This window comes from Micromesistius poutassou (genome assembly GCF_964030765.1).
Source record: "Micromesistius poutassou genome assembly, chromosome: 10".
Lineage (NCBI taxonomy): Eukaryota > Metazoa > Chordata > Actinopteri > Gadiformes > Gadidae > Micromesistius > Micromesistius poutassou.
Genome location: NC_140280.1, coordinates 13,002,556 through 13,014,856, shown reverse-complemented (window position 1 = coordinate 13,014,856; position 12,301 = coordinate 13,002,556). Strand labels below are relative to the sequence as shown.

The window sequence follows — 12,301 nt, the reverse complement described above, 5'->3', positions numbered from 1 at the left end:
GTTTTGTGTGACACCTTCGCTCCTTTTGTCAATGTGCTGTGTAGTTGGAGACAAGGTGCCTGCAGACATCCGGCTGACCTCGATCAAGTCCACCACCCTGCGTGTGGACCAGTCCATTCTCACAGGTACCCGCTTCTGCTTTAACCAACGCAAGATCTCATCTTAATTGTCCTTCAACAAAAGGAATTATCTTACCTATAATGTGCGCTTTGTAGTATTTGAATGAAATCCATTATCTAACATAATAAAATGATGACCTTTGTGGCATTTATTTAAATATTGGTTCACCCAACTTTCAAAGATGAGGAAAAAATTCTAGTTTAAGGCACAGTAACCCTCAAGCAATAATCACGCATACAAATTGAAGCGTAACCTTACAAATATAGTAATTTTATATAGGGTAAAAAGGTTATGCTTTGTGCACATGGTTGTGCACTTAATACATTTTTATTTTGTCATTCACTTCATTGTTAATTTGTTATATACGTATATAAATGATTTCCTGTCCGTTATTCACCATGATTTCTTCATCTATGTCTTATTATTTGAGTTGTCTTTAAGTTACACACGAGACGAAGAGGAGGATGAAGAAACTGGCGTGTCACCTAGCTCATGTGTTTACCACTATTTAAACTCCTCTTAGCAACAGCCTCATATCACAACACCATCTGATTTGTCCACATGACCTTGAAAAGTTCTGTTAGGGCCTATTTGTTTGATGGTGTACTTATCGCTCGGTGTACAGAAAATAACCCAGTGTTTCTTCCTCTTCTTCAGGGGAATCTGTGTCAGTGATCAAACACACTGACCCCGTTCCAGACCCCAGAGCTGTCAACCAGGACAAAAAGAACACGCTATTCTCGGTGAGCGTCCTAACAGGACGTTAGTGGTGGCCTCTCATCTCTTAGTGACCGAATCCCAACACATGAGTCGTTTTGTGTTTCCTACTAGTCTCATTTTTAAAAGCAAACAGTGCAAACGCAGTGCATTTGTTTTGGATGCGTAGCTGAGAAGGTCGGGGTGAGGCGTGTCGCTCACGGAGGACTACGGTCCCCTCTGTGGTTCACGACGTGAAGAACCGAGGGCAGACCGTAGACTCTGTGGTCCAATCCAGAATGCAAAGCACTAACAATCGCCAGGTTACACCATTCCCCGTATACAACAATGATAGCTAGGATAAGATGCTACATAACTGAGTTCTATAACTGAATACGACTCACAATAAGTGCGCACATACACAAGTACCAGGATGTATAACGTACAACAAGTAGGAGGGGTGGGACGGGGTGGCTCACCCACAACTCTCTAACGAAGACTCTTTGCCCCATCCCTTCTTCAACCCCCCCCCCCCCCCTCTCCTCCAGGGCACAAACATTGCGTCGGGCCGTGCCATTGGCGTGGTGGTGGCCACCGGCGTCTCCACGGAGATCGGCAAGATCCGCAACCAGATGGCGGCCACGGAGCAGGAGAAGACGCCGCTGCAGCAGAAGATGGACGAGTTCGGCCAGCAGCTCTCCAAGGTCATCTCGCTCATCTGCGTGGCCGTGTGGGTCATCAACATCGGCCACTTCGGCGACCCCGTGCACGGCGGCTCGTGGATGCGCGGCGCCATCTACTACTTCAAGATCGCCGTGGCGCTGGCGGTGGCGGCCATCCCCGAGGGCCTGCCCGCCGTCATCACCACCTGCCTGGCCCTGGGCACGCGGCGCATGGCCAAGAAGAACGCCATCGTGAGGTCGCTGCCCTCCGTGGAGACGCTGGGCTGCACCTCCGTCATCTGCTCCGACAAGACGGGCACGCTCACCACCAACCAGATGTCCGTCTGCAGGGTGAGCGGCGGGGGGTGTGCGCCGACGTATCTGTGACTGAGATAGGACGTGTGTGTGTGTGTGTGTGTGTGTGTGTGTGTGTGTGTGTGTGTGTGTGTGTGTGTGTGTGTGTGTGTGTGTGTGTGTGTGTGTGTGTGTGTGTGTGTGTGTGTGTGTGTGTGTGTGTGTGTCGCTGGTGGTGACTTGTGTTCTAGACAGATGGAATGCTTGTGATGTTACGGTGATGGCCGCTCGTGTGCAGAGCAGTGCCTGGAGCAGTGCAGGCTCTGCTGTAGACCACATACAGGTGGCCGGGTGTGTTATTTACTGCATTCCAGCAGTAGGCGGATAGAGCTGTGAGACGAGTGTTGAATACACACATCCCGGGAAAGTCAACAAATATGGAAGGATTATTTTAACAACAACTACTTGCAATACCGTTTCATATCCTTCCCCAGCTCACATTTCCATTTTTCTGTGTGTGTTTGGCCAACTATGATGACACTTCTTCCAAGTATAGGGTATACGCCAGCTATGCTGTTTATCTTGGCGCACACACACACACACGCGCGCGCACCGTTAACACCTCTTGTCGTAACATCCTCCTCTAACCTTTCCCTCATTAAATGACCTTAAAACTACCAACCATGCCGAACACTTTAACACACTTTTAAACCTTTCCGCGTTCAGTCTTCCAGCTGTTTACTGAGAGAGATGGACAAATGGAACTGTTCCAAGTTGACCACTTTAAGAGACGCGCTCGTTACTTTTGCCCTTTTAGCACATTTTTTTCAGCTTTCAGCAGTCTTCAACCTTAATTGAACCATTCACAAGTGTTGCACTAACCAAAGAAATATAAAAAGGCCAAATCGATCAGCATCAGGCCTGGGTCTGTGTGTAATGAAAGCCCAAATCAAGTAGACTCATGTTTTCAGTGACAAGCTAGCTCAGAATAGCTAACAATAGAGCCGTGTGAGTGTTATCGCTCAACATGTTTCACATTGTATGCAACATTCTCCTTTCAAATGTGTATGGCATTAATTATGCTAATGTACATCTAACATGCCACTGATGATGATTATATATGATTTATATGATTTATAGTGACTATCTGTCACTATAAATCTACTTTATTTATAATATTATATATATATATATATATATATATATATATAATCTACTTAATTTATGTAAATAAAATATAATTGTATAATTTTGCAAAAGGAGAGCCAGGGATTCCACGAGGGGTTAACATGAATCAAAGCTGTCATGTCTGCCACATTAGCCTTGTGTGTGTGTGTTCAGGCAGCTCTAATTGGTCCTGTTTAATGTGAGATCTGAGCTAGCCTCGAGCGGAGAACCGGCAGTTATCATGGAAAGTTGATCTCCTGTCAACAAACCGGGACGGCCGGCACAGAGCGAGACTCGGAGCTCACGGGTGTTCTCATGCCTCTTTTTTTCTTCTTTTTTTTCTAAATGGTCTTCTCAAGCGGTGTTGCTGTGTTTTGGTACCCGGGTCTCTTGAGTCAGAAGGCTCTGGGATCCTTCGCGGTTGGAATGTCACAGTCAGGCACGAACCCAAAGCCGGTCCTGGGGGTCGGTCTAGACTCTAGGGGTGTGTGTATGTGTTTGTATATGTGTGTGTGATGTCGTCATGGCAGTGTAGGGTGGTCATTGTTTAGTAGGGCAGCAGGAAGGTCAAACAGCTTCATTTTCATAACTCAATATTATACTCGTACCCATTCTTTCACGAGCCCACTCCTCTTTCTCTTGATTAATGTCACCGCTTCCTTTCTGCTTTTTGACAACACTGATTTTGAGAAAGCCTCCCGCCAGCTGAAACCAGAGCATCAGAAACTTGGGCAGCAGCAGTAACTGTGCCGCGGGGCCACTGTGTGTCGTTGCCGTAGCGACCGCAGAAGATCAGATGGTGAGAAAATGAGCGGTAGGGGAGAGCATCATTTGTTCACGGACACACCGGAGCAAGCTTATTATATGTCTATACTGTCAGGCCTCTGGTATGTAGGGTGGCTCTCTGGCAGGTTACTGTTATGGTGCTGGTTTTCAATACCTTTACACTTCGTGTGTGTGTGTGTGTGTGCGCTAAATGGTCATTGGTAGGATTTCTGACAACGTCACGCAGAGCTGATCACTTAACACGTGTTTTTCTGCAGCCATTATTACGTGAAAACAAACACAGGACATGCATAATCGGGACATGGAAACCCACCCACCATTGCTGTTCCCCTTCCCATGTTCTCACATGACCTTAATGACTAGATGGGGAGTGGAAGTATTTGATGAATGCTTTCCACCCCAAAAAGAAGTAACTGAAGCCGCCACCACCAGTATCCCGTCCCCATTAGCCTCCCAGTCCATGATGGCTGACGAGTGGAAAACAGCTGGTGATCGTGTGTGTGTGTGTGTGTGTGTGTGTGTGTGTGTGTGTGTGTGTGTGTGTGTGTGTGTGTGTGTGTGTGTGTGTGTGTGTGTGTGTGTGTGTGTGTGTGTGTGTGTGTGTGTGTGTGTGTGTGCGTGCGTGTGCGCAAAATCCTTTGCCCACTCGCTGATATTCTTTTCAACTTTATTCACTGCAGTTACTCACCATCTCACATGCGTGCAAAAACACACACTGGCACACAAACAGTGTGGGAGAGAGAGACTGTTTACATTTAGCAGATATTTCAGCAGATGAATCACCCGATGTACATTCATCTCTCCCCGTGTTTTTTCCCGCCAGATGTTCATCGCAGACACGGTGCAGGACTCCAGTTGTTCCCTCCACGAGTTCTCCATTACCGGCTCTACCTACGCTCCTGAGGGACAGATGTAAGTGCTTCACCAGGCCACAAGTTCGATTCCCACTTACACCCACTTTTGTGTGTGTGTGTGTGTGTGTGTGTGTGTGTGTGTGTGTGTGTGTGTGTGTGTGTGTGTGTGTGTGTGTGTGTGTGTGTGTGTGTGTGTGTGTGGAGTGGATCAGGCAGCTATAGTTGGTTTTAACCTTGGTCAATTAAATAAATTTCAATTTTGGGGGAATTAATAAGATGTAAATATAGCAGTATTTTTCCCCCACGGTTTCAGTGAGGAAGGACTGAGCTAGTGGCTGTTTTCACACCATCAGTTATTATCTCAATGTGCTCTTGCAGCATGCAGAGCAAAGCGGCTTAAGTAGGCCATGATCTAGCTAACAGATAGTTTGATCCTTGGGCACTGATTGGTCAAAACTTTGCCTGGGCTTCATCGGTTGCCATGGTAATTCTTGTGAAAACCATGGGGATGGTTTGAGATGCCTCACAGTCACAGCAAGAACAGTTTCTTGCCACTGAGCGAGCTACATAACGAGATATAAAAGAGAGCGAGAGTACAATTGGTTGTGGTCCCGGTGATGGGGTCCCAGACGGGCGCTAGTGGTTTGATTCCAGAAATGTCACGGTGACTCTGACCTCTGTGTGGATACCTCGGCTTTCTCTCATGCCCTCCTGACGGTTGCCATTGTTTTCACCTCTGCCAAATATAATGGGATATTTGGTGGAGGCTTGAATACAATGGGCTGCTTGAAGATTTTCCCGCGATCTAGATATCACTGAGTGGTTATTTTTGGAGAGATCTATTGAAATCCAATCCCTTGATTCCTTTTTGGCAACTCTGTTAAATATTGGTACAAATATTAGGTACCCATTGTGCAACAAACACAGATTAGCTACGCTTCCAGGGCATGGCCGTTTTCTGCAGGCCATGGCTTCTTGCAGCGTTTCACAAATACGCTAATGTCGACATGTAAGCCAGGTACGACAAGACATTCGGGACAACGTTCACCCAACCTACAAAGCGCCCCACATTACACAAAACAAGCAGAAAGTTACTCTAAACGTTAGAAAGCATATTTTTGAGTGTCCCAACAACAACAACAACAACGCACTGTTCATAGGTTGTGTGCAGACATTGTTTCAGCTGTTTGCTGGTGAGCTCTACATGAGTAGACGATCACTCTACAGGAGTATGTTTTGGCCAAGTGTAACTGTGTGGGAGTGGTTAGCAACGGCTGCATTCCCTCATTGGGAAGAGATCCATCGTTGTCATGCATTCTGAACCATTGGTTTGGAAAAACAGACACACACGTTCTGCAGTCAACAATTGATCAAATTGTGTGTTTGTGTTTGTGTTTCTCCCAGACTGAAGGGAGACAAACCAGTGCAGTGTGGGGACTATGATGGGCTGTTGGAGTTGGCTACAGTGTGCGCAATGTGCAACGACTCGTCTCTCGATTACAATGAGGTCATTAACACAAACACACACACACTCACACACTCACACAGACAAAATTGGAAGTATGGTACTGCATAACGATCAGGAATGATTGAGCTAGTCATGGAACTGGTCGGCAAACATGTCGTTTCCATATTTCCTCATGCATCCGTATTCCACAGTGAGCTTTTCTTTGCTGTAATTGCTTTAACGATGACGCTTGAGTGCACATGGTACATAGCAATGGCCCAGTTTTAATTGTCATTTATTGATTGAACATACATTTTGAAAGGGTCCTAGTTATGTGGGTTCAATTATAGTCCTCTTAGATGAACTGGCAGTTTTCTAAATCCCAGTGTCTACAGTCATTGATTTGATCATGCAGTTTTTGTGTGATCCCGCAAATTTGTAAGACGTTTTGATAGATCTATGTCTTGGGGATTATGATTATTGGGATATATCATTTGAGTTAAGCTAAGAATATGCATATGTTTTCATCTGGCGCTAGTTAGAGTTATTGAGCTAATACTGGGCCTGGTTCACCGATTGGCCTTCTAGGTTTTAAATGCTGACGAGTGTACCAGCGGACATTTAGTACAGAGATGGCTTGGGGATTGACGCCTACAAGTGTGTGTGTGTGTGTGTGTGTGTGTGTGTGTGTGTGTGTGTGTGTGTGTGTGTGTGTGTGTGTGTGTGTGTGTGTGTGTGTGCGTGTGTGTGTGTGTGTGTGTGTGTGTGTGTGTGTGTGTGTGATGTTGTTCCAGGCCAAGGGGGTGTACGAGAAGGTTGGGGAGGCCACGGAGACAGCCCTCACCACCTTGGTGGAGAAGATGAACGTCTTCAAGTCAAACGTCACCGGCATCAGCAAAGTGGAGCGTGCCGGGTACTGCAACTCGGTAAATAAATAACGCCCACACTTATTTTGAGACGTCGTTGATTGTACAATCATTTCATTATAATTAAAGGTGCAGTGTGTAGGATTTAGTGCCTTCTAGAGATGAGGTTGCAGATTGCAACCAACTGAATCGACCCCCCCCTCTCACCGCCTCCTTTCCAACAACGTAGTAGAATCTGTGGTGGCCTGTACGGTGTTTCAAAATGATGACAACATCTATGATTGCATCGAGTAGCCAAGTCTCAAGTGATGAGGTTCCTTGATGGATTCATAATTTGTTTTAAACTATTTAGTCTGTGTGGCATTTGACACTTGGCACACGCCAGCGAAGTAAGTGTCTTTCCCGGGCTCTGACGACGACCCGGTCCGGTTTCCCGAAACCGTTAAAGCCTTCTTAACGCTACGTCATTCGTAACCTCTTCTTTAAGTTCTACCTTAACATCTCGCATGTTTCCCGAAACCTTCTTTGCTACGAATCTCTTTCGTAGCAAAGAACGTTTTCGGACAGTGCCGTTTCTGAACGACACAAGGAGTGTTTTCCTGCTGTTGCCTCCGGGGAGTGTTAGAAAAGTTGAATCCTAAATCAAGATAAATATAGAGTAACCAGGCCACTTCCAGCTTGAGAAGCACTGTGGCAGTTTAAAATCCGACCTGTTATACCTGTTATGACAAATCATTGAATTGCTAAAGAATGACCCATATGCCAGAACTAGAACCTATCTATACTTCTGAAATGGACAAGGTTGTTGCGATGTGATGTCACAATGCGCTATACACTATTTAATGTTGTTCATTGTTCATATCTTACATTTATTTTGGCCTTATTTTGATCCAGTTTAATAAAGGACCTCTGACCACAAGACATTGAACCACTGCTTGCAGCATGGAACATAAAGCAATACAGAATAAATATTATTTTTACACAACTAAACTGACTTGATAGTAACTGAAAGTGAAAAGTCATGCAGTGTAATTGATCCTCTATTTGAGAATGATTAGTTTTTAACATATTTGTCTGGGTCATTATTCAGTGAGCTGTTAGTTTGGCCGTTTGGATAGTATATGCTTTAGTCGTTAAAAAACTTGAAATGCATTCATCCGTTTATTATTTCAGTAAATCTCCAATGACTTTGCTGTCACACTTTATAAAGTAGCACAAAAGACGGCCTCCCTTCCGCTGACAATGACTGATTGTGTGTCCGTGCCGCGCGCTGGGCTGAATCACACCAGGACCGGAGTTTCCATTTTTCCGCTTGCACCTGAAATAGGGGATATTAAAGGTCACATCAAATCCCTCCTTGGGAAAAACATATCCTGTCGGAGGCAGACCCCCGTGCTCGGACACAGTCACACGTCCTCAGTGCTTTATTGTGCGGACGAGGACACAAAAGGTTGTGTTGTGGTTGGGAACCACAAGAGCAACTGCTTTTATTCATATTAAAGCATACTAATGGGGATAAAGAAACCCTTGGGCAAAGTGTGAAATTGGCTTCTGCCGACAAATGGGAATGTTCTACAAGACGGAGGATGTGACCGATGAAGACTATTCATGTTTAGCAGCCCCCCCCCCCCTCGCCCTGTGTTTCATTGTTATTTTGAAGCAAGGCCTGAGGGGTTTTAAGAAGACTGATTGTAAACGTTAACTCTCTGTCCGTCTTTCCGTTGTTGTGTGGGGGGGGTGAAAGGAAAGGGAGTGAGTTCAGTTTTCCCGCTCCTCCTTGCCAAGGCCCCGTCAGCCTCACTCTTATCAACGGTTTTCAGGACATCTGTCAGACAGGCGGAACCCCCTGACAGCGAGCTCTGACGTCATTGGGGGCTTGGGGGGGGCGGGGGGAACGAACGGTGGGCTCGGGGCTGGGGTGACACCTAGTGGTGGAACGGAGTACAACATCACCAAATACAACCGCTGTTGAGCGAATGAGCCAAGGATTCCCCCAAAAATAGACCGCTTCTCTATCACATCCCTGCGGATCCTTAGGAGAATATTGGTATAGGATAAAATAGACTGTGGCAATCGTATGCGTCACCACCTGGTATTGGTGCAGTCCTATATTTGTAATGGGCTGCATTTAGTTGCCACTTTCCGGCTATCTTTTACCTCCTACTGTTCACATAGTCCTCTGCTGAGGCACTTTTCTGCCTGCTCTATTCCTCAAGTTGGGTTTGTTTATATTTGTAAAACAAAACACATGTGGTTGTGTGTGGAGAAGGATTAGGAGCTGTCAACATGCGTCACGTTGTTGGACCGGGGCTTTGTTTGTCTTTCCGTTCCCTGACAAACATGGCTTCATGTGTGTTGACGTATACTTTTACCTGTTTAGCACTTTGTTAGCACATCTTCAATTCGTCTATTATTTGTTCTTGACAGTGTTGATTAGGTGTGGTATAGACGTTGCTGACAGAGGCATTCACACAAGAAGTCACAATGATAACAAATGTTACAGTCTCAATTTTAAAAAGGAACATTTATTCAACTGTCTGTAAATCGTGCCGGGGATCTGTCTGTAAATCGTGCGTGCTTTTGTTATTGTGCTGGCAGTCGGAACACCCTAGCCACTACACGGTGTCCAGCTCTAGGGCCCCTAGATCTTCAACCTGTACGTCTCCATCTGTGGTTCACCAGGTGATCAAACAGCTGATGAAGAAGGAGTTCACCTTGGAGTTCTCTCGCGATCGCAAGTCCATGTCCGTCTACTGCACCCCCACCAAGCAGGGCTCCCAGAGCAAGATGTTCGTCAAGGTACGTGTTCGAAAACGCCCTTCCCGTGCTAATGCTATCACTGCGAATCACCTGGGGACCCCCCCCCCCCCTCCCCTGGAACACTCTCCCAAATCCTGTCTGTTAAGCTGACCCTGTCCAGCTTTAAGAAGCCCCTTAAATCCCCTTAAACTTTGAAATCCAGCTTCTCCATCCTTCTTACAATTCATCCCCTCACACTGCCTAATCCGTTTCTTCTCTTACAAGTTGTTAGCCCTTTTTTTTGCCTGTTTTTATTTATTTATGTTCCTGCAAAAGCGCCCCTGGGTGCTCCAAAACGTGCTATAACTAATCCAATGGAATATTACTTTAATTCCATCGGGTGCTACATGACATTAGCTTCATTGTCCTCCTCTTTCCCGCCTCTTTCCCCCCCCCAGGGGGCGCCGGAGAGCGTCATCGAGCGCTGCCAGTACCTGCGCGTGGGCACGGGCAAGGTGCTGCTGACCGCCGCCCTGCGGGACCAGCTGCTCTCCAAGATCCGGGAGTGGGGGACCGGCAGGGACACGCTGCGCTGCCTGGCGCTGGCCACCCGCGACCAGCCCCCCCGCCCGGCCGACATGGACCTGGTCAACGCGCCCAAATTCGCTGAATATGAGGTAGGGTGGCGCCCGCGTGTTGCTAACGGCGGCTAACGGCTCCTAACGGCTGCTGGTAAAGCTGCACTAGATCGACCTACCGTGTGACTGCATGTAGAGATCTTTGTGGAACATCACTCTTTCTTTGTAAGTGAAAGGAAGGCGTACTGTATGGGCGTGTGCGACTATTAGTTAACACACTGTGGGTGCTACGATTCAGTTGTGTGTCTTTACATGTTTTACAAGTGAGTGATCGAGATCGTCAATTAGCTCATCATGAAAGGTCGCAATTCTATTAAAGGTCCCATGACAGGCCACCAGGTGTGAGTGTGATTAGCCGATTTCCAAAGCTGCTTGTAAGCGGCTAATCACACTCACACCTGGTGGCCTGTCATGGGACCTTTAACAAACCCCTAGTCACCCACTGCCTCCATCCTCCTCATCTCGCCCCCCCCCAATGTCCACCCAATCGCCACCCGTCCGTCCCGTCCCACAGACGGCGCTCACGTTCGTGGGCTGCGTGGGGATGCTGGACCCGCCCAGGAAGGAGGTGGTGGGCTCCATCCAGCTCTGCCGTGAGGCGGGCATCCGGGTCATCATGATCACCGGCGACAACAAGGGCACGGCCATCGCCATCTGCCGCCGCATCGGCATCTTCGGCGAGAACGAGGACGTGTCGGACAAGGCGTACACGGGCCGGGAGTTCGACGACCTCCCCGGCGACTCCCAGCGCGGGGCGGTGAAGCGGGCGCAGTGCTTCGCCCGCGTGGAGCCCGCGCACAAGTCCAAGATCGTGGGCTTCCTGCAGTCCTTCGACGAGATCACCGCCATGGTGAGGAGTGTGTGTGTGTGTGTGTGTGTGTGTGTGTGTGTGTGTGTGTGTGTGTGTGTGTGGGGGAGAGTGTAGTTTTGTGTGTGTGTGGTTTTAGGGGGCAGCTCATGTTGGTTTGTTTGTTGTTGTTTTGTTTTAGATGGTCCTGAGCAGTCTTTAAGAGCCACTGAAACTGTCAGAAAGGGTAGAAACATGCAAGTCAAATCTTGGCTGGCACACATGGACACCCACCTACACCCAAACTACACATTTCACTACAATTGATATCAACGAATAATTAAAGAAAGAAGAAATTAGTTTTTAACTACCAGTGAAGGAATGGTTGGGTCTTATACAGGGCTGAGCAGTTTAGGAGAAAACAAACACATACCTCCTAGAACTTATTTTCCAGCAATGCTTCCCCCATCAACGGTTTTGTCATTTGCTGAAATCTATATAGAGGACGGCAATGCACGCAATGTGTGTGATGAGTGAGGAAAGCAAAGCCTGCGTGATTAAAATTTTGGTCTACTACTGGAAGATTCCCTGGCCAAACCCAGACCCGGATAGAGTACAAAACATGCATACATAAGTTTGTCCGCATAGAACGAGAATCACTTGTTTCTGACGGTGACCTTGGCCTCAGTATGTATCAGAGGAGAGCGCCAGAGTGACTGACTGCTTGTCAGCTCTCTGTTGTGAGTCCTGAATGCCGTGGACCCGGCGCCATCAGAGCCTGTCATCACAAACGTGCGGGGGTGACGGGACGGAAAGACGGTGGACAGGAGACGCCCATGGCACCGTTTGACCGTTCATCACACGGCCTCGGTAGAGGCAGAGCTGCCGCGTGGGCCCCGTCGGGGGAGGAGACGCAGATCTCTCTCCGGATTAGCCCGGTCTGCTGGGTGAACCATAATGAGCCCCAGCAGAGCCGGATCTCTCCACTCCGCTCCAATCTAATCCTCGCCACTCGAGTAAACACCCAGCGACCACAGAGGAGGGGAGGGAATCTATATACGACAAGTAGAAATAATTAACCCTACATGTTGGTTATTGAAATTACGTGGGCTTGTTGAGTGGGCGGTGTTGAATTAGGAGATCTAAACAACTAGCCATTCGGAAAGTTTGACATCTTTTTTGAAGTAACATTACTCAAAACGACGATAATGAATCTAACTAAGAATGAAAGAACATTGAGTGCAA

The 12,301-nt window shown here is 47.4% G+C and overlaps 1 protein-coding gene across 1 annotated transcript in view; it reads left to right on the top strand.

Annotated features, from left to right (window-relative positions):
• Positions 1-12,301, top strand: part of atp2a3 (ATPase sarcoplasmic/endoplasmic reticulum Ca2+ transporting 3) — a 37,663-nt gene that overhangs the window by 17,205 nt on the left and 8,157 nt on the right. Inside the window, exons 6-14 of the mRNA XM_084474645.1 lie at positions 45-125; positions 778-863; positions 1,365-1,829; positions 4,549-4,637; positions 5,984-6,086; positions 6,821-6,952; positions 9,575-9,691; positions 10,090-10,308; positions 10,784-11,119. Of these exons, the coding sequence (XP_084330771.1) occupies positions 45-125; positions 778-863; positions 1,365-1,829; positions 4,549-4,637; positions 5,984-6,086; positions 6,821-6,952; positions 9,575-9,691; positions 10,090-10,308; positions 10,784-11,119 (1,628 nt within the window). The remainder of the gene's footprint in view (positions 1-44; positions 126-777; positions 864-1,364; positions 1,830-4,548; positions 4,638-5,983; positions 6,087-6,820; positions 6,953-9,574; positions 9,692-10,089; positions 10,309-10,783; positions 11,120-12,301) is intronic.